Genomic DNA, 26,226 nt, shown 5'->3' with positions numbered 1-26,226 from the left:
TCCATAAGACGCACCGGACCATAGGACGCAGGGAGGTCCGGTGCGCCTTATGGAGCACTTGAGAGCCCGTAGCTTCTGTCACAGCTTCTGTGACAGAAGCTGTGACAGAAGCTGCAGTTAGTGACCGCTGAGACAGGTGGCGCTGTGATTACAGCGCCATGGTCTCAGTGATCACACATAGCAGACGAAGAACGTCCGTTCTTCGTCTGCTCTATGTTGATCTCGATCACCGCTGCAGCTCGGTTTTAATACGAGTGATCTGTTTAGATCACTCGTATTAAACGAGCAGTGGTTCCTACTGTACATTTAGCTCTGCTCTAGCAGGGCTAAATGTACAAAAAGCTACTCGCCCGGCGCCCGAAACTGCATGTCTTGGGCGTCGGGATTCGCTCCATAAGAAGCAGGCACATTTTCCCCCTCCTTTTGGGGGGAAAAAGTGTGTCTTATGGAGCAAAAATACGGTATGTCCCCCGGTGTCATTATTTTATATGTCCCCCGGTGTCATTATTTTATATGTCCCCCCAGGGTCATTATTGTTATGTCCCCCAGGCGTCATTATTATTATGTCTCCTGGTGTCATTATTATTATGTCCCCTGGTGTAATTATTGTTATGTCCCCTGGTGTCATTATTATTATGTCCCCCGGTCTCATTATTATTATGTCTCCTGGTGTCATTATTATTATATCCCCCGGTCTCATTATTATTATGTCTCCTGGTGTCATTATTATTATGTCCCCTGGTGTCATTATTATTTTAAAATAATAATAATAGTCATTACTACGGATGCACCGATACCGTTTTTTTGGTATCGAGTACCGATATTTATATTTCGGTACTCGCTGATACCGGTACTTCCGGTAGCATAGAGCCAGCTTCACGGGCAATCAGGGAGCCAGGCAGCGTGTCATTACCCACTGCCCGGCTTCTGGTTGCCCGGGAAGCCGACTCCATTCTGTTTGGTGGGCTTGATGCTGATTGGCTGGGAAGCCGTTTCCCAGGCAATCGGCATCGAGGCTGGCCAAACAGATCTGACAATATGGTGACACGACCCCCACCCTGCAGGCACCTCATTCCCCTCACATAGATCCTCAGTAGTAGTCATTACCATACCAGTCCCTCGGCCAGCTTGGCAGATACCGCTCTCCGGGATCTGCCCACATCTCCTGTGTGTACAGCGCCCACGTGATCGGCCCTCAGCCTGCTACTGCGCATGCGCAGACTGCCCAGCGCTCTCAATCAGAAATCATGTGCATGCGCAGTAGCAGGTTGAGGGCTGATCACGCGGGCGCTGTACACACAGGAGACGTGTGCAGATTCGGGAGAGCTTAGAGAGCAGTATCTGGCCGAGCGACTGGTACGGCTGCTAAGGATCTATGTGAGGGGAATGATTTGTCTGCAGGGTGGGGGTCGTGTCGCCATATTATCAGATTTGTTTGCCCGGCTCGACACTGGCTGGGAAGTCAGCTTCCCAGCCAATCAGCATCGCGCCGGCCAAATAGCATAGAGCCATCTTCCCGGCTCCATGTTCCCTCGCGGCAATGCCGATCAGAGGAAATCTCCATCTGACCAGAAGTTCTGGTATAGGGAAAGGTATCAGTGCATTTGGGCGAGTATGAGTATCCGGCATTGCGGAACCTGGCCTTGGGGCAGCAGGCAGGGTAAATCCGGTCCTGTCCCTAGTCATCACCATAATGACACCAGGCGACACCCGGGGGCGGGACACACACACACGTCATCACCATAATGACACCAGGGGGATGGCATAGCAATAATGACACCGGGGGATGGACATAACAGTAATGACACCAGGTGATGGACATTACAATAATGACACCAGGGGATGGACAGAACAATAATGACACCAGGGGATGGACATAACAATAATGACGAAGGGGACGGAGATAACAATCATGACACCAAGGGACATAATAATAATAATAATAATAATGACACTGGGGGGACATATTATTATTATGTCCCCCTGGTGTCATTATTATTATCTCCCCCTGGTGTCATTATTATTATTATGTCCCCCTGGTGTCATTATTATTATTATGTCCCCCCAGTGTCATTATTATTATGTCCCCCCAGTGTCATTATTATTATGCCCCCCGTGTCATTATTATTATTATTATGTCCCCCCAGTGTCGTCATTATTATTATTATTATTATTAATATGTCCCCCCCAGTGCCATTATTATTATTATACCCCCCAGTGTCATTATTACTATTGACACTGGGGGGACATAATAATAATTACACTGGGGGGACATAATAATAATGACACCAGGGGGACATAATAATAATGACACTGGGGGGACATAATAATAATAATAACACCAGGGGGACATAATAATAATGAATAGTGGGAAGTGACATCCCGGGCTGCAGAGATCTTTGCTGCACATAGGGACAGGAGGCTGCTGCCCTTTAGCGTCAGAAAGCGGTAATGCAGACTAGACGGCTGGTCCAGAAACGTTTCACTAGCGTACAGGGCCCCGGGCAAGTGCCCCTTTTGCCCCACCTCAAAGAGGGCCCTGCCTGTGGGCATATGTATCCTGGTATAGAGGTAGGTTGTCATTCACTATTTTTTCCAGAAAGATAGTTCCGGCGGGGCAGGTCTCTTCCAGCACATGGCTTTAGCCTTGCGGGCAGAAAACAAGGTCAACCCTACCAACGTGCGTTCCGACTTGGTCGGAGCTACATCCTCCACCAGGCCCAGAAGGCACATTCTCGATGACGGTGTTAGTGGTAATGAGGTGACCCTTGAGATAAAGTCGACTATGGAACCCCAGTAGGACAGGATGAGGGGGCATTCCCCAAAAACATGAAAAAAAACACCCTCAGTACAAGTACATCTCCAACAGGATGGAGAGATGGACACATTCATTTTATGTAGACGGTGAGGGGTAAAATAGGCTCTATGAAGTATCTTATATTGCACAATTCTATCCCGTATTGTGACCAATTGTTTAAACGGTGCATCCCAGATCTCCTCCCAGTCCTCCTCATCCATGTCTGGGATATCCATCCTCCACTTAGCCTGCAATGATAGCAGGTTGGAGGAAGTCAGGGCTTGCAGGGTATTATAGAAACATGAGGCAGGCTTCATCAGCCCCTCCGTACTGGCAAGAGACTCTAATTGAGATACACCCAGGTGAATCCTGTCCCCTGCAAATTAAGCACTGAAGGCATGGGAGAGCTGTAAGTAGCGGAAAATACATTTGGGGGCTACAGATCTTTTAGCGGCTGAGTCAGCGAATTAGATCAGGGAGGTGTTCTCAACAATATACAAAAGCAGTTTTACGCCACGCTTTGCCCAAAAAGCAATTGGGGGTTATTCCACAAAGGGGTTGCTGGGGAGACATCCAGGGCAGTCCTGGAGCACCAGGATACTCCCGTGCGCCAGACTTTGATGGTTGTGCGCATACTAAGGGGGATAGGGGGCTCTCGTTCCTCTATATAAAAGGCCAGTTAGTGCATCAACGGAGTTCAAGATGGCGGCTTCTAACATGACCGAGGAATTGGTGACATCGGCCGAGAGCCACCAGTTAGCCATGACCATTTGGGTAGCTAGGAAATATTTATAGAGGTCCGGGAGCGCTAGGCCGCCCTGGAGAGTGGGGCGCATTAAGGTTGTGAGTTTATACCTCGGGGGCTGAGGGCCCCACAAGAAGGAGGAGACTAATTGGTTCATTTGATGAAAATAGGATTTAGGTATCCATATAGGACAATTATGGAAAATGTACTGTACGTTAATTTGGGTAGTAGCTTCATTTTTACTAAATTAATCGTTCCCAGTAGGAACAAAGGTAAGTTCGCCCATGCCTTCAGTCTCTGCCTCATATCTCCCAAGATCGGGAGTATGTTCAATGCCAGGAAGTCCTGAGGTGATCCGGATATCACCACCCCAAGGTATTTGAAGGAGTCCACCCAGGAAAGTTGAGTAACCGTCCTGGGTGTAGACCTAGCTGCAGCGTCAATGGGGAACAATATGGATTTATGCCAATTAACTCTCAGACCCGACACACCTGAAAATGTGTTAAGAACATTCAAGGCACCCTGCAATGAGAGTCCCGGATCATTCAGGAACAGAAGCAGGTCGTCCGCATAAAGCCACTCTCTCCTCCAACCAGCCAACTCTAAGTACCTTAATATAGGGGGATGTTCTCAGAGCTTCAGCTATGGGTTCCATGGCCAAGGCAAAGAGAGCGGGCGACAGCGGACAACCATGCCGAGTACCCCTGCGGATAGGGAAGGGAGCGGACAATTTATTCCCCAGTTTGATAGAGGCCATAGGACTATGATACAGCAATTTAATCCAGCGAGTAAATTCCAAGGGAAATCACATTTTATCTAGTACGGCCCATAGGTAGGACCATTCAACCGTGTCGAAGGCCTTTTCTATATCTAGAGACACCACCACCCTTGTCCCGTCGTTGAGATGGGACGCATGCAAGTTTGTGAATAAGCAACGCAAATTAATGTCGGTGGATCTGCAGGGCATAAAGCCAGTTTGGTCCGAGTCTATCAAACTATCCGTCAGTTGGTTAAGTCTCACACTGAGAATCTTAGTTAGAATTTTAAGGTCACAGTTGAGTGGGGCAATAGGCCTATAAGAGGCGCAAGAAGTCGGGTCTTGAGGTGGCTTGTGAATCACTATTACATGAGCCCCAGTCATATAGGGTGGCAGACAGTCTGCCCCTAAACACGAGGCATACATCTCACATAGTCTAGGGACCACTAAATCCGCGTGCGTCTTGAAAAATTCCATATGAATGCCATCTGGACCTGGTGTTTTCCCATTGGGGAAGGAGCGTATGGCTGCTAGCACCTCTAGTTCAGTTATGCGTCTTACCAGAAAATCACTTTGGATGTTCGACAACCAACCCAGGGCTACTGAGTCTAGCAGAGGCCGCAAGTCCAGAGGCTGGGCATCTGTCTGTAATGAGGAGGAATAAAGGGTGGTGTAGTAGTCCCTAAATACCTCAAGGATGGCTATTGGGGAGGTAACAGAGGTGTCCGGGCCAGAGCGCAGTTCAGCAACCACCATCTGGGGCCGGGCCACCTGTGATAGCATAGCCAGCAGTTTTCCATTTTTATCCCCATTTTCAAAGAAATTTTGTTTTTGGCTTCGCATGTCAGTCCTCGTTAGGTCCGCCAGATGCAATCTAAGTGTGCGCCTTGCTGACATCAGGGCATCAAAATTATCAGGAGTGGGCGAGGATTCATAACGAGAGAGACAACCTGTTTCTACTGCTTGGAGTTCAACTGTAGGGGCTGAGTCCTGAGTTTTTATCGCTTTTTGGAGTGACATGTAGTCCCCTCTTACATAGGCCTTGAAGGCATCCCACACAACAGCAGGCCCCGCAGTGGAGGCATTCAGGTTCCAATATTGCTCAATAGAGGGCGGAATAGCTTCCAGAGCCATAGGGTGAGAAATCCAGTGGGGAGCCAACCGCCAAAGGGCCCAGTCTCTGTTTTGGTCAGTACGGAGGGTTAGCCACAAAGGCAAGTGATCTGAGATTCCCCCAGGTAGGTATCTGACCTCTCCAATGTCAGGCAGAAGGGAGCCCCGGCAAATGCCAGGTCTATACGAGATGCAGTTTTATAAGAGGCGGAGAAACAAGAGTAGGCCCTAATTGTGGGGTTCCTCCACACCTCAGTGAGACCAGCAGTTAGCGCCCAATCGCCCAAGTCGGAGAGGCTGGATCCGGCGGCACCAGATCTATCCAAAGCTGGGGTTAACGTTGTGTTAAAGTCCCCCATAAACAGTGTTTTTGCAGGACCCAGGGAGGAGATCTTATCCCGCAATGTATACAGTACCGTAGAGTTATAAGGTGCAGGAAGGTAAACATTGACAATAATATATCTTTGCAACCACATGGTACATACTAAAATAACAAACTTGCATTAGGGTCAGTGTGAATCTCCTCAATTGAGCAGGGCAAAGATTTGTTAATCAGGACAGAGACACCCCTCGAGTATGCGGAATGTGAAGCATGGAATGATCTCTGCACCCAAGGTCTCCTCAGGGCCAGCAGCCTATTGCCCAACCAGGTGGGTCTCCTGCAGAAGTAGTATGTGGGGGTTGTGTTGTTTAAGATACTTGAACATTAGTGCTCGTTTGAATTTGGGGCACTCGTCTGCGTGCCCACAGACATCTTGCAGCATTCAGCCAGCACAGCCAAGATGGCTACCTACAAGCCACCACGAGACTTGCCTCCCGAAGATCGAGTCAATCTGTACTTGTTCTGCCTCATTCAGACCGCTGCCGAAGAGAAGGTCCAACTCAGGAGGTGATCAACAACACTTGAGCACAGGTAATTAGCGAAAACTCAGCGCCAGGATAATAGCAGGATTTTTTTTCCTTAATGTCTTCTTTAAGAAATACATTTTATTGCTAAAATAACAAAATTATTTTGAAAGTTGAAAAAAAGTGTACAGTTGCCGTATACAGTACCAGTAAATGTCTAGGAACACAATCCTGCCTTTTTTCTCATGGTGTCATGGTACTCTAAAAATCTCTTAGCATAGTTTTGCTTCGGTGTGGCTGTGTTAGGAAATCAGCTGGGCCAGTGACTCATCTCCTGTGCCTCCATTTACTGGACTTTCAGCAATTTTTAGTAACCACACAAGCAGGGAAACAAATAGAAGGTGCCATAAAACCTCAGTATGACTCATATCATGGACAAAGTCATACTAGGTAAAATCACAAACTACTGGATTAATTAGATTGTATCTCTTAGGCTTGAAGTTTAGTTCTGCACAATATTTGAAAAAACATATTTGGCATTGTCTAATTAAATTAATATCTCATGTCACTAATCACATTGCTTCAGGTGTCTTAGAGAGTAATGTTACATTAGGAATTTTGGAATGTTTTATTACCAGAAAAACAACACTTAGGTGTCTATTTATAAATGATTTCACACAAGATTCACACAGCTTTCATCCAACATTTACACCTTTTTCTAAATTAATTCAATTGGAAAAATGTGATACTTCTGGGTGAACGTTTTATGAATCTTGTGTAAATTTTTTTTTATAAACAGACCCTTTATAAAACTGTAGTATTTATATTTGAGCTTGTCTGTCATGGATTATAATAATTGCAAGTAAGACCATTTCTGCGACGACCTTATTTTAATATTAGGATTGCCCCTCTCAACAATAGCATATCTGCATTCTATCTGCCAAGACAATAATATAATTCTTTTGCAACTATATACGCATGTTCCCGGGCATGAAGAACCTTCTAAAGTTCCTGGAGCCCTACTAGTCTGTAACATGCCATTCGTTTTTAGTTTTCTTGTATGTGATTGGATATTCTTTGGAAAGTCTTTCATCACATTCACTAAACTAAGGGGAAAATGTCCCTGCAAAGTGCAAATTCACTTGCAAAGTGAACAGCCTATTTGCCTTATTTAATCAACCCCATTAAGTCTGATTTAATAAAGAAGTGGATTGTCTTAACACAATACATTATCCATGTGAAAAAAATCTGGTTTACCTTTTTCATGTGTACCTGCTTTGTTAATTGAAGTTAATAGTCATGATGCTCAGTTCCTTTAGTGAATCACCTACTTCTATTACCAGATATTTTGCTGGTAGATACTGGCTATTGGACTGTGTGTGGTTTACATTTGGTTATATGTGCATATTATGAGCATGTCATGCTAGAGTCTGGGCCTAAGTATATGCACATGGATATATATGGGAATCATTGGGATTAATTAAGGCAAACCTGTCAGTCTTAATCCCTTAATACCTGATTTCCCACCTTTCTTTTCCAGAAAAATATAATTTTTGGGGGTCAGCTTTTGTTTTTTTTACATTTTTGCTGAAATGCCTCTGAAAAAGTAACTTGTTGTTGGCCATATTAAAGGAGGCATATTGGGAGAGTAAAATATACTCTTCCCAATACTTAGAGTTGGCGTGGAACATTGCAGCTGTCACATGCCGGTGCTATATACAGAGAGCTGAGCAATCATGTAACCATTGACTGCTCAGCTCACGGACTCAGTCACTGCTTCCCACAGGGATTTCCCCCTTCCCTCTCTCTATTCCCTTAGCACTCATTGGAGGGACAGACAGGGGAGGGGGCGGGCACAGTTGGCTTTGTTTTTAGAAAGGCAGAGCCAGCTGTCAATTAGGCAGTCAGGTGGATCCCAACAATATTGTCAGGATCCCTCTCAGCTACAGTGCAGTTTTGAGCTGTCAGCGAATAGCAGGGATTAGTAAATATATTCCTGTAACCCAAAAGAGAAGTAAAACCAAGAACAGGTTAGGTTTTACTTCTCTTTTAAAGCAACCAGAGTCTGCTTTTTATTCTTCCAGCACAGTGTGGGAAAATTAATTGGAGGTCATGTTTTTGAGATGAGTAATACATCTTTCACATACTTTAGCCTCCAAAAGAAACACAGCCACACACTTGCACATGATTGGATGATGGAAATCAGCAGACTTTCACTTTATTCACTAAGCTAAGTGAATAGCCTGTTTACCTTTAGAAAATCAACCTCAGTGTTTCCTATTCCTTACACAATTTTAGTTTATATTTAATTATCACATTTCAGATGACTTGGAATAACTTTGTTATATATAGTGCTGCATGTTATGGTAAGCATATGATATTCATAGCACATCACTGGCAGCCACAGTACATGATTACCTTAAGAACTGTTTGATTTTCTTTGATCAAGGCTTGCAATATTTGGATCTGTGACTTGGTAAAGCTGTCTTTTCAAAGCTACCCTTTGTGGTCAGACACCATAATACATAAATCATAAAAGTCTGTTGTGTATGAGCTGGTTTATTTTGAATTCTACAAGCAGTGTAAACACTCCCCAGCCTTCAATCCATGTCATTTTTTATTGGAGAAAGGTGATTGAGAGTGTCCAGGCTTCACTGTCACTTTTGGTTTCCTCTAAGAGCCAGACGTTTTAATTAATTCTCTCTGTCAGTTCTATATTTCTTGGTTGCAAAAGCATAGAGTACCTGTCATGGATCAAAGACTCGAATAAATGACATTTGTGGTTTATGGACCAAAAAAATGACAATGTAATGGAAAAGTTCTGACTTGTAAGATTGAGTTCATGTTGAAGAATTGCAGTCCACTACTTCTCAAAGTACAATAAAACTGTCAGGCCTTTGGTGACATTTAAAAAATAAAACAGAACTAAGGTTATTAGTTTCCACCTTTTACCCCATATTTGACTTCTGTTCTGGGATATTATTGGATTTATCTTTGTAAATTCTTTAAAGTAACGTATCGGCCAAGCAGCTTATATGAACTGTTTTTCCTACAAATATATTTGTAATTCTGTTCAGCCATTCTTAAAGTTTGAACACTCTTACCACACAACTTCTTAAATCACCTACTTGCTTACTCAACTATGGAAGACCACCAATACATAGCACTCCATGATTCCTTCCCACCTTTCAGCTCCATAAAAAAAATCTTCCCACTGCTACTGCTGTTTAAAATACATTGTGGATCATCCCGTCTCTGTTTTTTTTTCCAATGCCCACCAACAGTGACTTAATTCCTTCCGGCCACCTACGACCCTCACCAGCACTTGTCAACTGGATTTGTGAGTAGGTAGGGCCTTACTTCACTTTGGGTTCGTTGCTTATTACTTAATGGTGCAACATGTTTGTTAAATAACGCCCAGAGGACAGTCTCGCTGCAATAGGTGACTTCCTTCTATATTCACCTTCTGTTTTGGGAACTGGGATCATCCTCATCAGCAGCACACTAGGATTTAGCCTTTTCCTACAACTGTACACATTTTTCCATATGGACATATATTCTTTTTTCCTCTGTTAACTCTGTTAACTGCTTTTGTTCCAGTTCTCCTGCTGTCATCAGACAGTACTCAGTTCCACCTCTATTTTGGTTAGCCACAGTTCACAGGTAGAGTTTTTCCCTCGGGGTTGATTCTGTCCTGGGTTGATTCTGACATGTTTGGCCTTGATGCTCTTTCCTTTATCATGGCTGCTCTTGTGATCGACCCTTCTCTATTCAGTCTTCCTTTTCAGCCATTGATTTCTTCTATACTATATGCAGTATGTTGTCCATGTTGCTGAATCTCTCTGTGGCTATTGCTGGTTCCTCAGTTGGATTGCTTTTTGATGTCCTATTGGTCTAAGATCATCTACCATTCCCATGTGAAATGTATGATAAAGGAAATAAGATTTTTGTACTTACGATAAATAAATCCCAAGAGGTCCTGCCCCTCTATGTGTTTGGCCTTATGCACTGCATGTTCACAAATCTGAGGCATAATATTTGTAGGCTGTTTTTCTTTGACAGAACCCCAAACTCATGAAGACAGCAGTATAAATGTAATTCAAGGTTTAATGTCATGCAGATGTTTTTCTCTCTTGTCTCGCTCCTCTTTACCAAGTCCAAACCTTTGTGTAACACACTTTTGATTTACTGTTTAGGATTTGAACCTTATCTCAATGCTTGTGGACAATGCTACAATTGGTGAATGGAATCTTCAAGGACTTCCCAGTGATGACCTGTCCATCCAGAATGGAATTATTGTCACCAAAGCATCTCGTTTTCCACTCCTTATTGACCCACAAGGTCAAGGGAAAATATGGATTAAAAATAAAGAAAAGAATAATGAACTACAGGTAAAATAATCTGTATGAAGTATTTGCTGTTTCTGCTCATCTCTCTTACCCTTACATAAAACCTTTTTCTAATAAATTGGTCTGCCTGTTATTTGAGTTCCTTAAAATTGTTCAGTGTGCCTAATGCTTTCATGAAAACCCCTCTATCAAACGTTATCACTCTGTTTCCCTTTTCTTAATTCCTTTTTTACCATGACAACATACATATCAGGACTAATATACTGCATTTGTTGTATTAGTTCACATAAATGCTGATCTGTACATTTAAGGAGAACTTAAAAAAAATTGTTTAATAAAGGCAATCCAGGGATCCAGTTGTCCTCCCACTTCTAGGTAACTAGGCATGTGTGTTAGTTTGTTGCTGTTTTTTTGGAGGAATTCGAACAGACACACAGGCAAGATAACACACAACATACTGCATGAAAACTCAGGAAGGATTACCAGTAAAACAATTACCAATAGCAACCAGTGGTTTCCTTATTGCATCTAAAAGATTGAAATTGATTGGCTTAGATAGACTAATAATAATAATAATAATAATAAGGCTTTACTAGAGTTTTTGTAAAATGCATCTTATGCAGCGTATGATCAACAACAAACAATTTCTGGATCAGGAAAAAAAGGTTCTCTTTCTTATATTGAATTATTTGAGACTTCTGTATGCAGAATTTGCCTGGGAGAAGGCAGTCAGAGATTCATTGGATGCCAAATCAAACAATTATATCTGGGCATGTCTGTTCCTGCTCTGGCCAAGAAGTGTGAGAAAGCACCACAGGTTAAGGACAAGGGAAGAAAGAGTTTAAGGGACATTGATGGTTAACTCATTGTTACATAATTTTATCAAACCTCTTTCTTAAATAAGGCTTCATAAACATGAAAATTATAAATTTGTCTGTCATCCATACACTTGCTTAAATAATGTAAAGTCTATAGGATCAGTGCCCTTGTTAGGGTTTAGGTTAAAAGAAACTGAAGTTGGGAAACAAATGTAATCCCCCAACCCATACACTTATTCCATTGCTCACCCCCAGGTAATTTAGCAGAGACTCCCTGCACTTAATGTTTGATATGGATGTTTCTCCTGCACTCCTTACAGTGTCTGGAACCAATAATCAATGTGGTGCTCGCAGTGATGAACACGGATGGCGCCGCGTGTCTTCAAGCTCAGAGAAATGGAAAATCACCAGCACTTGGAAAATTTTGTTTTTAGATCTTGATGATCATTGAAAAAGAAAAGCCAACAGTTCGGGGCCATGCAAGTTTCCTTCATCAGGGCGACATAGTAAACTACTGTATAATGGTCAATATGTCACCTTGATAAAGGGACCCTTCATGGCCCAGCAACATTGGCTTGTCGGATGAGACATCAATAAATGATCAGCAAGATCTAAAAATGACATTTTCTAAATGCTGGTGATTTTCCATTTCTCTATCCCAGAACTTAACCACTGTTCCCCAACTTCTCCTGCTTTACAAAAATAATTGATTATACCTAAGTGGTAAAGCAGTATTCATATTTCTAGTGAAGATAGGGCACTCTAAAAGACCAACCTTACAGACATCCAGGAGTCATCTGATGCCTTGGTAATGCCGTGGCCCTGGTAATGACATCAAATGTCACATGATAGTGTCAAAGCAGATGCCTTGGAATGTTGGCTGCCTGTAAGGAAGGTGTCCTTGTATTTTTTTTTTCTCATCAAATTAGGAGGATATTGAAAGTAAGGGGTTTTTGGCAACAGGCAAAATGGCACCCAGTGATTTACAATACAATTCAAGACAAGAGGGTTAGGAGAGCCCTGCCTTTGAGAGCCTACAATCTTCCTTAGATTCAACTATCCTTTGTGAAGAAGACTTTGGCTCTTTAAATTATGTGCTTTGCTGACATCCTTTATGCAGTGGCATCTTATACAGGCAGGTTCCTCAAAACAGCTTACCAGACTGTAAGGGAAAGGGAGATCTAGGGGATGAGTAGCTTTTTTTTTTTTAAAGTAGGCTTGAGCCAAATTTTCAGTGTAAGTACATTTCATGAGTGAGTAAACGCAAGCTCCTGAGCCCTAAATATGAACTTTGCTGGTCCTCAACATGAAAATACCCATTAATGCAGTATGTGACAAACATAAGAAGCAGGATTTGACCTATGATATATGGATACTGTATATGTGAGGAGGAGTGTAAAGGAGAATGGACAGTTTAAGGTGGCTGTGAGTAAAGATTGGAGCTGCAGCATATGTGTTAATGTAACACTGCTAGAGAGAAGTGAATAATTAAGAGGATCTATGTGAGAGGGTGACTGGACACTATGTGATCACTTCTGCACTAAAAGATTTTTTAATGATGGTATGAATATGTTTTTAGTAGCATTGAGTGCGGGAGGGTTGTACAGTAGGCTTCCTGCCTGAGGCACCGGAATGGCTAGAAACTGACCTACGTGCTAAACCAGTAAGTCTCAAGAGCAGTCTTTAACAGCGGACCTTCTAATGGTTGGTGTTTAGGCAGGTTAAACTTGATTTTAACTCGGGGGGTTTGAAACATGAAGATAACTTAAGTAACCAAAATTAAGCAATGCATTCTAAAATGCTCGCTTAGCTTGGCATACACACATATCTTTTTAATTTATGCAACTGGTAATTTTATAGTGATAACCATTTCTTCCTGTATGTCTGAAAATCTACTTTTGTTACACTTAACAATGATGTGCCTGCAGCTTGGTAATTAACGCTGAATAGTGATGGCCGTATGTTGTTAATAAATCTGTTGGGATGCTATAAACATGAAATCCCAATTATAATTTTATTTATAATAGTCTTTGTTACAAAACATTAAAACTGGGACACATGCAGTAAACATTAGGTATAGTTCTGAATTTAGGATTCAGTTTGCAACTGTTCTTATATGTTTTATATTTCTTTTTATATTGTTTTTGCTAAAATGATTTTATGGATATTGGAAACATGCCTTCTTACTTCAGTGGTTTTATGAACTTATTTTCAAATCTTTTTATAGTGTTTATGTTTTCATGGGGAGCACAGAATATATGTATTTGGGCTAGTACTGAATGCATTCATGCTTATTTTTAACTTTAAGAAAATAATTGTTATCTGTAAGTAATACTGTGCACTCAGTTCTATGTATCTAAACACATATTATTTTTTCTCCTTTTCTATTATCTCACTGTTGTTGGTTTGCACTTATCTGCCGTATTATTCACTATTTGCACTAAATCCCTTGAAATAAAACAAGCGGGATCATTTAATGCATAATGTGAAGATCAGTGTTTATATTCAGAATCCATTAACCCATAGCAGCCATTAAACTTCAGTTTACTGAAGTCAAATTGATCAAGCAATCCAAACTGTTGGGGCAGCATGGGTTGCTGCACTTTGCACATCACTAGTTGTCTTAATAACAAAGGTCATTTTATTTTATTTTTTTTTAAATACATTTAACATTTTCTCTGGGTATTTTTGCTGCACAGAAAAAAAACATGTTATATACCAGATTTTCAACATTTTTAACACAAATTTGAATTGCACTGTCTGTTCATTTACTGTATGCTTTGTAATTAACCATGCACATTTTGTGTACTGTGTCTGCTTAGGTGACCTCTCTGAATCACAAGTATTTCAGAACTCACCTGGAGGATAGTTTATCTTTGGGAAGACCGCTCATAATTGAAGACGTTGGGGAGGATCTCGATCCAGCACTTGACAACGTACTTGAGAAAAACTTCCTTAAATCTGGATCAACATTTAAAGTAAGATAACTTTTTCATATTATTGTTTAGAATGTACTTCAGGGAGCTGCAGAGATGAGAGATATATGAACCAAATTTCAGTAGATAATATAATAGATTGGGGGAAAAAAACCCAATACGTAGAGATACACAGTTCTGTCAAATCAAGGCAAAGTACATAGTATTTAAAACTTGTTGTGATGTGCTGTCATAGTGTACATATAATATATGTATATGCTGTAAAATGCAATATATACAGTACCTGAGAAAGTCAACGATTCATATTCAGGTTTGCCTGTTAATCAGAACTAATGAAGTGGAACTCCAGACAATTTGTTTTCTTTAGATAGGGTGGGAAAAAGTTAGAGGTCAGGTATTTTTTATGTGCTGTCTATGTCCCATTTCGGGGATTTCCCGTCTTCTTTCAACAATGTAACTTACAATATCTATTCATTACAATTTACTTCAGCTTACTTTAAGCTTTCGCATTTTTTTATTACATGCTTGCTTTAAATGTAAAAATTTGAACACCAAACTTTGTGGTCATGGATGGCAAATTAATGCTTCATGATATATGTGTGCATGTGTCTATTATAGGTAAAGGTTGGTGATAAGGAAGTAGATATTATGAAAGGATTTACACTATATATTACAACTAAGTTGGCAAATCCAGCATATACACCTGAAATAAGTGCAAAGACTGCAGTAATTGACTTTACTGTCACAATGAAAGGGCTAGAAGATCAGCTCCTTGGTCGTGTCATTCTCACAGAAAAACAGGTAAGGGATGTTTCCTTATGTATATATATGATCAAGGGTGGACTGGGGTGCTGCCTCTATAATTTACTAGGATAATATATGTGTGCGTATGTGTGTGGAGATTATATATATGTGTATGTATATATATACAATCTCCCATCCTCTGGAACTCTTTACCCCAACCTGTCTCATCTCTTCAGGGAAGCCTATCCCACCTCAACCTAACCACTGAACCATCACCTTCTCAAAAATTCATCCCCACACAGCTACCTCCTCATGTATCACTTGCCCCTCCCTTAAGCAATCATGGGCAGGGCCGTCCTTACCATCTTGTCTTGAATTGTATTATGATTGTAATGTCTTCCTTATATTGTAAAGCGCTGCGCAAACTGTTGGCGCTATATAAATCCTGTATAATAACAATTAGCATAATTGTGTCAAATGTTTTCTTCAATTTCCATTCTTTTTCTTTATTGCACACCCCCTGAAATACCTAAAAAGGGGGTACAGAGTAGATAGTAAAGTTAGTGTTGCATATCATATCTTTGCATGCCAAATTGAAAATCCTGTTGGTGAAACTTGATTCAATGAGGCAGAAAGGTACTGACACTTTAAAATCTCATCTTTCTATGAATTTGAAAAATGTATAAAACAATTAAGGTAAATGTACAGCCAAAAGTATTTGTGTTTTGTTTTAATAGAGTGGAGAAGTCTTAGAATCTCTCTTATTTAATTATTTCCACTGCTGTGTTAGAAAGACTTCTCCTAACTTACTGTAACAGTGGCAATGGCGTCATTGAGAGTGATCCGCAACAGGGACACTGACAGAAATAAAAGTTTGACTGTGGTTCTACCATTCCTCTACTTTACTGAAAAAGCATTTTTATTTTGCTGTTGTCACTGTGAGAGCAAATCTCTCCAACAGAGTACCAGATAGAACTAAAAACCTGACAGGGGCTTAATCCTTCCCCACTCTATCCAAAAACGAATTAAAAGAAATGCTGTTTTGGCTGGACATACACTTTATAGACATGGTTTGCCATTCAGCCTACCTCTCAAGTTTTATTTGTTGGATGCATACTTGAATGCAAATGGTATTTGGAGTGTGCAGAATCATTTGACCTTTCTTCACAGACATCAAACATCTTCTGTAAATATAGTTATTTCTGTAAAAACACAATTAACTGCAAAAACACAAGATTAGTTGCTGAGTTTTAAGTATTTTTACAACTGGAATCCTCTCCCACAGGTCACAGTAGGATCTAATGACAGATTCCTCTTTAGAATTTGATGTCTATAAAAACAATGCTACAAACAAAATATCATCTGCAAGTCTTTATGATAGAGGTTTCCTCTTGACAGTACTCTGTAATTGAAGATCTGAGAAATCTGCCTGTCGAATACTTGATCACTCTTTACATTTTAGCAAAACATTGCTCAGTGTTTTCTTTGAGTATTTATTCCCTTCACTCATTTCATGTAGCCTCTGCAGTGTAATAAAGGTCTTTCTCCGTAACGGAACAATTGGAAAGGATCAAAGTGTACCATGGTGCTCCATCTGCCCACTTATTTCTTTATAGTGATGTTCAATGCTTCTGGCAACATAATCCATATCTCCTTTGCTTTAATAATAAATATTCTAAATGCTGCAGCTCTGGGCCTTTTACAGCTTTTGGAGTTAGACAGGAAATTTATGTTTAGTTTAAACTAACCAAAATAGATAAAGCTATGTATTTAGTTTTGTGCAAAAGGGCATTTGGGTGATGTAGTAATCTTTTCTAGTCACGTCAGATTTGGAGAGAGTCTGTACTCTTCGGCTTCTAGGGTTGGAAAAATCTCTCCCTCATTGTTTGCCACAAATGTCACCATTATTTTATGGATGGGCTGTACTCTGATGGATGGCTGGGGACCGTTATGAGTACAGACCATACATGGTAATAAATTGGACTGTGGTATATGTGCATACTAGACACAGGACCCAGCTGGGATGTTTTTCTTGCAAAGGCTGTGCAGCATCAAGCGGGTCTGCAAATTGAAGAATTTGGCAGTGGTGATGAAGGTAAGTACTTTATTACTGAGGGGGGAGTTGGGGGTATATTTAAAGGACGTCATTAAAAGTTGTACTTTAAGACTTGCCTGCTCTTACAGTATTAGTTTGCTCAATGAATGTGACAGTTACTTTAATACATTTTCCTAAACACTATTTTGATCTTATAGAGTACTGTCTGCTCCATACTGCCAGATCAGTGGAGCCAGCGCACAGCCTAGTGTGCAGCTGCTCCCCTGGTTCTCACTGAAAGCTCATGTATTATTATTTTACAGCTGCTGCCCAGCTCAGAACTTCTGTGATCATTCTGGTGCCTGGCACAACAAGGGAAGGAAGTTCCCTTGTTGTCACATGACTCTATGCAGAGTGCTGCAAAGGGAAAGCCAAGCATTGTGCTAGGTGCCATGCTGATCAGAGCTCAGAAAGACGTTTAATAATATTTTTTTTTTCTATAATGGGGAATTCTTGCAGGTGCTCTAGTCAGCAAGCTTTCCCCTAGTGGCACCTCTGTATACATCTCTATAGAACAGTACATACCTTATGTGATCTCTGTTCTCTGTGTCACACCACTGACCTGGCGGAGTTAAGGGCGGGGCACGGTAGGGGTCAGGTGGGGCGACTGGTGGCGAGTAACTCTTAAGGCCTGGCTAGTAGCTCAGGACTTGAAATTTTGAGCCCTGCCTTATGCTATCAATTGAAAAGTCTCTCTTTGGTCAGGGCATAGACTTTAATGCTCAAGTAGACACACATTAAAATGTTCCCATCTTCATTCCAGTTATCTTGAGATTAACACTAGCTTTTTCTAGAAACTTATGCCAACAGAAATAGGGGCTAACTTTTCCTTGTGAAAATGCTAAATTCTTCACTGTCATTTTGATCTAATGGCTTCAATATTTTTGTGTTGCTGACCCAAGACAAGTATACGCATCAGGAGTCATCCTGAATTGCTGCATTCATATTCCATGTCAAAATCCTCAGAAAGTTTTGAAATCAGAAGATTAGTATAACTGCTAGGCAAACAATTTCAGACAGAGATCAGCATTGGCAGCATCCGTAATTCTCTCAGCAAGGGTTTCTATTAATTATAGATGTTTAGATATAGATGTTTAGAGACTTTCTGTTTTAATCAGCTTTTTGAATCTTATTATACAGAGTTATATATTATCTACAGTCCATTGATGACAATAATGTTGGAATTATGTCCAAGAAAGCATTGTAGTTTAAATACATCCTTATTTCCTTTCAATGTTTTGCCAGGAATTGGAAGCAGAACGTGTCAAGTTAATGGAAGAAGTAACTTCAAACAAGAGGAAAATGAAGGAGCTAGAAGATAATCTCTTGTTCCGTCTGACCAGCACCCAGGGTTCTCTTGTAGAAGATGAATCTCTGATTGAAGTCCTTAGGATAACAAAAACCACAGCAGAGGAGGTACAGCCTATACTATCTATTTGCTATCCATTATTACTACTAATAAAAATGTTTTCTGCAGTGTGATAACTAAGGAAGAGCTGTGGGTTAGGATTTAACAATAATTTGATCCAAACCCAGCCTGTTCACAGTTCGAACAGCCAAAGAGTCTGGCCATGTTTGTAAACACTACCACTGCTAAATGACAGATCGATGTCCAATGTCACCGATCCCGGGTGATGTCATTGGCCAGATATGGTTATGACCACTCAATGACGTCACTCAGGATCCCCTGCCAGTTTGTTTAAAGATGCTATATGGACAGGGATTTGTCATTTCGCTTTGCTGCCCCCATCCTTGCAAGGTACCCTCCCAAAGTTAAATGCATGTGACCTTGTATGCTTTGGAAAGGGGGGGGGGCACGTCGGTTTATGGCTTATACCCTATCAACATGCAAACATCTGAACTTTTTTCAGTTTTGTTGTACATAATAAGTCATGTGTGTTAAGAAAATATGCAAGTTTAAGTAAGTACAACAGCCAAAAAAAGCATTACAATCACATGCCTCATATGTGCCAAAAGTGAAATGTACACTGCTCAGCTTGCCCAGTACCAGGACAGACTTTCTCAATTCTGGTGCTTCCAGCAACCTTTTAAACAATCTGCATGACTTAGGCCAGGCTATAGAGAATAATGGGGGACATTCAACAAGCAAAGTAGAATAATTTGACTCAAATCAGACTGCCTCTAGTTCAGCAATGTGTCCCAGCTGTGTCCCTGGGCAACCAAGTGCAACAATTTGCAAACTTCTGAAACAGATTTATTCCTGAAAATGCAATAGATTTTCACTCTGCGCAGTCGCATAATTAAGTGGTCAGGGGCAGGTTTTATTCTGCCGCACTACTTTACAGCAGCTAAGGTAGGAATTCATGACTCATTCTGTAACCTTGTAATAAATCTGCCTAACAATTTGTATGACTGCCCCTGTTTAGCACTACTTTGCCATGCAACCGAATTAATAAATGTCTCCCTATGTCTTTTGCTTAGTGCACGCACTAAATTAGAGATTGAGATAGTGCTTATCCTGCTTTTTCAAGGATGCATGCAATATAATGGCGATTAGCCATTATTCTCTACGGCCAGTCCCAGTAGATGTGCAGAACTGGCACTGTAAGCTTCATCTTCTGCACATGGGTGTTTGTATTGACATATTTTCTGTGAAGAATTAAAAGTGCACTTAACCTTTAAGCTAAGTATATTTACCTCCGAATGGAGCCCCAGTACTAGTAATTTAGGGATATAGGGAGACTTGTCTCTCTGCAGCTTAATAAAATAGCCATGTTGTTTTGGAGCCAAATATTCTTTAAACAGGGTAAACACTGTTGTGTGTGTGTGTGTATATGTGTTTCATTGTGATTCTTTGTGATGAATGACATATGTTCTACATGTCTTGTTACATTCAAGGTCAGTGAGAAGCTGACAATTGCAGCAGAAACCGAATTGAAGATTAATACAGCTCGTGAAGAATATCGTCCTGTAGCTACGCGTGGCAGCATCCTGTACTTTCTCATTGTGGAAATGAGTCTAGTGAATGTCATGTATCAGACATCCCTCCGTCAATTCTTGGGCATCTTTGACTTGTCAATGGAGAAATCTGTGAAATCCCAGCTGACAGCCAAGAGAATTGCAAACATTATTGAATATCTTACCTTTGAGGTGTTTAATTATACAGTTCGAGGCTTGTATGAAAACCACAAATTTCTCTTCACTTTGCTAATGGCTTTAAAGATAGACCTTCAAGCTAAGAAAATTTCCCATAATGAATTCCAGACTTTCATCAAAGGTACAAACAAAACATTTTAATTTAAAGTGCATTTTGTCTATGCTTTAGTACACTTTGATAATCAGAGCTTTAGATAGAGAGCTTCAGTCAAACAAGTTGGTTGAGAAGCCCCTCATGAGTTCAATGGAGAATTCTGGGAATGGAGCAAAACCCTTTGGCCTGAGCTAACCTAGGAATCCTTCCTGTTAGCTTTTTGTGATAGACTGCTGGATAGACTATACGACAATTGCAGAACAATATTAATTCTGTATTCCTCTTTCCAAATAGGGGGTGCTACATTAGATCTAAATTCTGTGGAACCAAAGCCCAAAAAATGGATACTAGATATGACATGGCTCAACCTGGTACAGCTATCAAACTTGCCTCCCTTTAATAACCTCTTGGGGCAGGTAGCAAGGAATGAGAAGGCATGGAAAATTTGGTTTGATAAGGAATCCCCTGAAGAATCTCCACTACCTGATGGATATGATAGTTTGTTGGATACTTTCAGAAAATTGCTACTTATTCGTAGCTGGTGCCCAGATCGGACAATTGCTCAGGTAAACACCATATATTACATATTTGTCCTGATACAATACAATGATTACATTGTAAATTACACAATATAAGCATTTTTATAAAGGAGTTTTATGCTTTTTTTTAAATATGCCACAGATTTATAGTATTATTTTAAAATGCACAAATGAAAATACCTATTGGGCTTGTAAATGGAAAATGCATCACATAATATTTCCAAAATGAATACTATGCAGTTAACTTCTTTTTATCATTCTTTCGTAGGCTCGTCATTATATAGCTGAATCACTTGGTGTGAAATTTGCTGAGGGTTTCATTCTTGACATGGAGGCCATGTGGGCTGAAAGTGATTGCAGAACCCTGCTGGTCTGTTTCCTGTCAATGGGTTCAGATCCTACTGAGAACATTGAGCGCCTATCCAAGTCCAAGGTATGGTGTATCAGACAGTTTGTTATACATTCTGCATGTTGTGGTTTCTTGCATACCCACTGTGTAGCACACTTGTAATAGTATAATATTTAAAATGTATGTGTAGCCAAACCCTGTTTTTAGTTTTGAATAGAGTATGAAAAGGTTAAGGTACCTATCAAGTTGTTTTTTTTTGTTTTGCTGCCTGTGTCCCATCAGGGACCCTTCCCTTTCTGCCCCAGACACACAGCGGAAAGTAAGTGGAGATCTTTTCAAAGTTTAGCCATGAAATGTAGTAGTGAGAGCAGCACCAGAAGGTTTTCTGTAGACCCGTAAGACAAAATGCAAATGTGCATCTTTTAAAAAGGGTCCCAAACATGAACTCCCTGTGTTACTCTCAGCTACAAGCACCAATTCTTTCAAAGAATGACATTAAACATGCCTCCACTACTGGTGGCTAACACTTAAGTCTGTGCTGGAATCTTTACTTTACATTTCCAAACAAAGTAATAAGGTTTGGGAATTTTAGATGCAGTATGTAATGTAACTTGGTGCCTTGGAAAGTCTGATGTTTTAGCAGAACAAAAACTTTCCTGTCTGTCATATCAGAGTTCTCGGTCACTAAATGAATTATTACCTCACATAGAAAATACTGTGTCCTATATAGATTTTGGACTCTAGAAACAGTCAGTACACGACCAAGATGACTCAATCCAAAAATGACAACGTTGTGACAACCACACACATCCACACCACCCTGTCCAAATAATTTGCTCAAATTATTTGGACAGGATGGTGTGAATGTGTGGGGTTGTAATGTTTCATCAGCCCTGGCCATATATCTGCCAATATGGTGATTTTCTTCATCAAGAGAGACCATGTGACCAGAAGTGCTGCAGCATTGATCATGTCACCAACTGTCGTAGACCCTCAGTTATCATCTTTTAATGTGATACAGTAAGGTTGCTTAAATAACTTCTACTTTTTTAACATGAGTAAATTTTAAGAGCTAGAGAGTAATTACTTTATGCACACATATAATAAAAATGTAAAGGCATCATAACACAGACAGAATCACAGCCCCTATTACCACAGTAGATTGGTTCTTGCCGAAAGTGTCAGATTTCCAAAGCAAGAATGACATTAGTGTTTCTTTTTGGTGCTATGTTGCAGACACCATGTTATCAGAGGTGCTATGTTCCAGAAGAAAAAATAATGCTTTGAAAGAGAATATTGACACGTCATAAAAGGTGGCCTATTACTAAAGACAGAATAGAGCTAAGTTATATCAGGCAGAATAACAGCATCTTATCAGAGGTGCTATGTTACAGAGGACAGAATAATGAGAATAGCACTGTCACCAGATCCTTGGTTAAAAAGACAGAATAGTACAGTGTTAGATAGAATAGGACACTGTACTTGGGAGTAAACATCAAGGAGCAACATTCATTGTAGATGATTAATCCGCATTTGAAATAGCATAAAAATATTTTGACTTTAATATTACTCTGCGTAGCTGCTATGGGCACACCTTTTGGCGGTGATGGTGCATAGCTTTATTCTAAATTCATCATTGGGTTTTTAAATGGCAGTGCATGATAATGTAGTGGTAAATTTAGCTCAGTCTGATTAAAGTCTGAATGGTCTGAATTTTGATTGCTCAAAATGATTTTTTACTTTCTGGCCACTTTCAGTAAAAACAAAAATCCTCTTTTTTCTCTTTTTGTACAACTTTGCACAGAATGCACCTTGTCGTGCAATCTCCATGGGCCAGGGGCAAGAGGTTCATGCCAGACGCTTGCTAAGTCAGTCCATGCAAGATGGCGGATGGTTACTTCTCCAGAACTGTCACTTGGGTCTTGACTTTATGGATGAATTACTCGATACAATCACTGTTACAGAGAGTGTTCATGAGGGCTTCAGGACATGGATCACAACAGAAGTTCACCCCAAGTTTCCAATTAATCTGTTACAGTCATCAATAAAATTTACTAATGAACCACCACAAGGTATTTTTAATCATACTTTTGTTGAAATAATTGACCATTTAGTAGTTAAGTCTGTATTGTGTAGTTGCTAGTCTTTTCAAATTCGTAATATTTTTGGTTTTTAATGTCCTAGATTCCTGTACCTGTTCTTCTGTTTCCTGTGTAGCTTTCTTTATACATAATATAGCTCACAGTTGACATCAGGGGTACCATTTTTGGTTACTCTTACTTGGGGTTACTCTTGATATAGACTAAACATTGCCTTGTTTTCAAATTCTAGATTATTTGCACTTATTTTACAAACACATGCATAGACAGATATATATTTTTTTGCCTACATTTCTTCTGTTCATCAAGTTCATAAGTTTTTCCCATCTAAGGGAAGTGTCATCCTCTAACTAAATCACAGGGATCAGTAGTTAAAGTTCTTTTTTATAGGCTATGAAATATTAGAAATTATATACAGTTGTGTGAAAAAGTGTTGGCCCCCCTTCCTGATTTTTCATTGTTTTGAACATTTGTCACACTTTAATGTTTCAGATCATCAAACAAATTTAAATATTAGTCAAAGATAACACAAGTAAACACAACATGCAGTTTTTAAAGGAAGGTTTTTTATTATTAAGGGTAAACAAAATCCAAACCCATATGGCCCTGTGTGAAAAAGTGTTTGCCCCCTAAACGTAATAACTGGTTGGGCCACCCTTAGCAGCAAGAACTGCAATCAAGCGTTTGCGATAACTTGCAATGAGTCTGTTACTGCGCTGTGCAGGAATTTTGGTCCACTCATCTTTGCATAATTGTTGTAATTCAGCCACATTGGAAGGTTTTCAAGCATGAATCGCCTTTTTAAGGTCATTCCACAGCATCTCAATAGGATTCAGGTCAGGACTTTGACCAGGCCACTCCAAAGTCTTCCTTTTGTTTTTCTTCACCATTCAGAGGTGGACTTGCTGGTGTGTTTTGGATATTGTGCTGCTGCAGAACCCAAGTTCGCTTCAGCTTGAGGTCACAAACAGATGGCCGCACATTATCCTTTAGGATTTTTTGGTAGACAGCAGAATTCAGCCCCAGACCATCACACACCATATTTTACTGTTGGTATGATGTTCTTTTTCTGAAATGCGGTGTTAATCTTACGCCAGATGTAATAGGACACACACCTGCCAAAAAGTTCAGAGTATTTTCCCAAAAGTCTTGGGGATCATCAAGATGTTTTCTGGCATAATGTAGATGAACTTTTATGTTTTTTTGCTCAGCAGCAGTTTTCGTCTTGGAACTCTGCCATGCAGGCCATTTTTGCCCAGTCTCTTTCTTATGGTGGAGTCATGAACACTGACCTGAACTGAGGCAAGTGAGGCCTGCAGTTCTTTGGATGTTGTTGTGGGGTCTTTTGGGACCTCTTGGATGAGTTGTCGCTGCACTCTTGGGTTAATTTTGGTTGGCCGCCCACTCCTGGGAAGGTTCACCACTGTTCCATGTTTTCGCCATTTGTGGATAATGGCTCCCACTGGTTCGCTAGAGTCCCAAAGCTTTAGAAATGGTAACCAGAGTTAAGTTATGTTTTAACAGGGGGGGGGGGGCAAACACTTTTTCACACAGGGCCATGTGGGTTTGGATTTTGTTAATAATAAAAACCTTACTTTAAAAACTGCATTTTGTGTTTACTTGTGTTATCTTTGACTAATATTTAAATTTGTTTGATGATCTGAAACATTGAAGTGTGACAAACGTGCAAAACAATGACAAATCAGGAAGGGGGCCAACACTTTTTCACACAACTGTAGATTGTTAGAGCACTGACTAAATATTCATATTCTCAGGAGTTAAACCTTAAAAATAAATTCAAGTAACCTAACTATTAACAGAACTTTAGCTTATTTGTGTATCACTCAGCTGTAGATTCTCAAATCATCTCTGAATTCATGCTGACACTGTCCTTCCTTCTGGAGGGTGGCTACTTTTGTTCACCATGGTCCCTGTGTGTGTTGTAAAGTAGCCACCACTCCAAGCTCACTCATGTGATGGACTACAATCTCAAGTTTAGTTTACTAATTTGTATTAAGATTGTAGTACATGCAGGAGCGAGCTTGGAGAGGTGGCTACTTTACAACACACACAGGGACCATGTGGAACAAAAGTTCTCCATGGACCAGAAGGAAGGGCAGTGTCAACATGAATTCAGACAGGATTTGAGGATTTACAGCGTGATACACAACTAAGCTACATTTATGTTAATAGTGAGGTCAATCATTGTGGTGGCTACTTTTGTTCCCCATGGTCCCTGTGTATGTTGTAAAGTAGCCTTTTAGATTGTAAGCCCTCACGGGCAGGGCCCTCCTTACCATCTTGTCTTGAATTGTATTGTGATTGTAATGTCTTCCTTATATTGTAAAGTGCTGCGGAAACTGTTGGCACTATATAAATCCTTTATAATAATAATAGTAATAATAATAATAATATTAATAATAAGTAGCCACCTCTCCAAGCTCGCTCCTGTCATGTTCATGCAGGAGCGAGCTTGGAGAGGTGGCTACTTTACAACACACACAGGGACCATGTGGAACAAAAGTTCTCCATGGACCAGAAGGAAGGGCAGTGTCAACATGAATTCAGACAGGATTTGAGGATTTACAGCGTGATACACAACTAAGCTACATTTATGTTAATAGTGAGGTCAATCATTGTGGTGGCTACTTTTGTTCCCCATGGTCCCTGTGTATGTTGTAAAGTAGCCTTTTAGATTGTAAGCCCTCACGGGCAGGGCCCTCCTTACCATCTTGTCTTGAATTGTATTGTGATTGTAATGTCTTCCTTATATTGTAAAGTGCTGCGGAAACTGTTGGCACTATATAAATCCTTTATAATAATAATAG

General features: G+C 40.4%; 1 protein-coding gene across 1 annotated transcript in view; it reads left to right on the top strand.

The window, feature by feature from the left end:
- Window positions 1-26,226, top strand: part of LOC108788892 (dynein heavy chain 5, axonemal-like) — a 237,649-nt gene that overhangs the window by 164,835 nt on the left and 46,588 nt on the right. The window contains exons 62-69 of the mRNA XM_018558793.1: window positions 10,455-10,649; window positions 14,248-14,403; window positions 14,980-15,162; window positions 18,446-18,616; window positions 20,060-20,438; window positions 20,706-20,977; window positions 21,219-21,383; window positions 23,104-23,371. Of these exons, the coding sequence (XP_018414295.1) occupies window positions 10,455-10,649; window positions 14,248-14,403; window positions 14,980-15,162; window positions 18,446-18,616; window positions 20,060-20,438; window positions 20,706-20,977; window positions 21,219-21,383; window positions 23,104-23,371 (1,789 nt within the window). The remainder of the gene's footprint in view (window positions 1-10,454; window positions 10,650-14,247; window positions 14,404-14,979; window positions 15,163-18,445; window positions 18,617-20,059; window positions 20,439-20,705; window positions 20,978-21,218; window positions 21,384-23,103; window positions 23,372-26,226) is intronic.

This window comes from Nanorana parkeri, unplaced genomic scaffold, assembly GCF_000935625.1.
Source record: "Nanorana parkeri isolate BGI_ZX_2015 unplaced genomic scaffold, ASM93562v1 scaffold359, whole genome shotgun sequence".
Lineage (NCBI taxonomy): Eukaryota > Metazoa > Chordata > Amphibia > Anura > Dicroglossidae > Nanorana > Nanorana parkeri.
The sequence above is the reverse complement of the archived record's forward strand: the minus strand, read 5'-3'. Positions and strand labels throughout refer to the sequence as shown.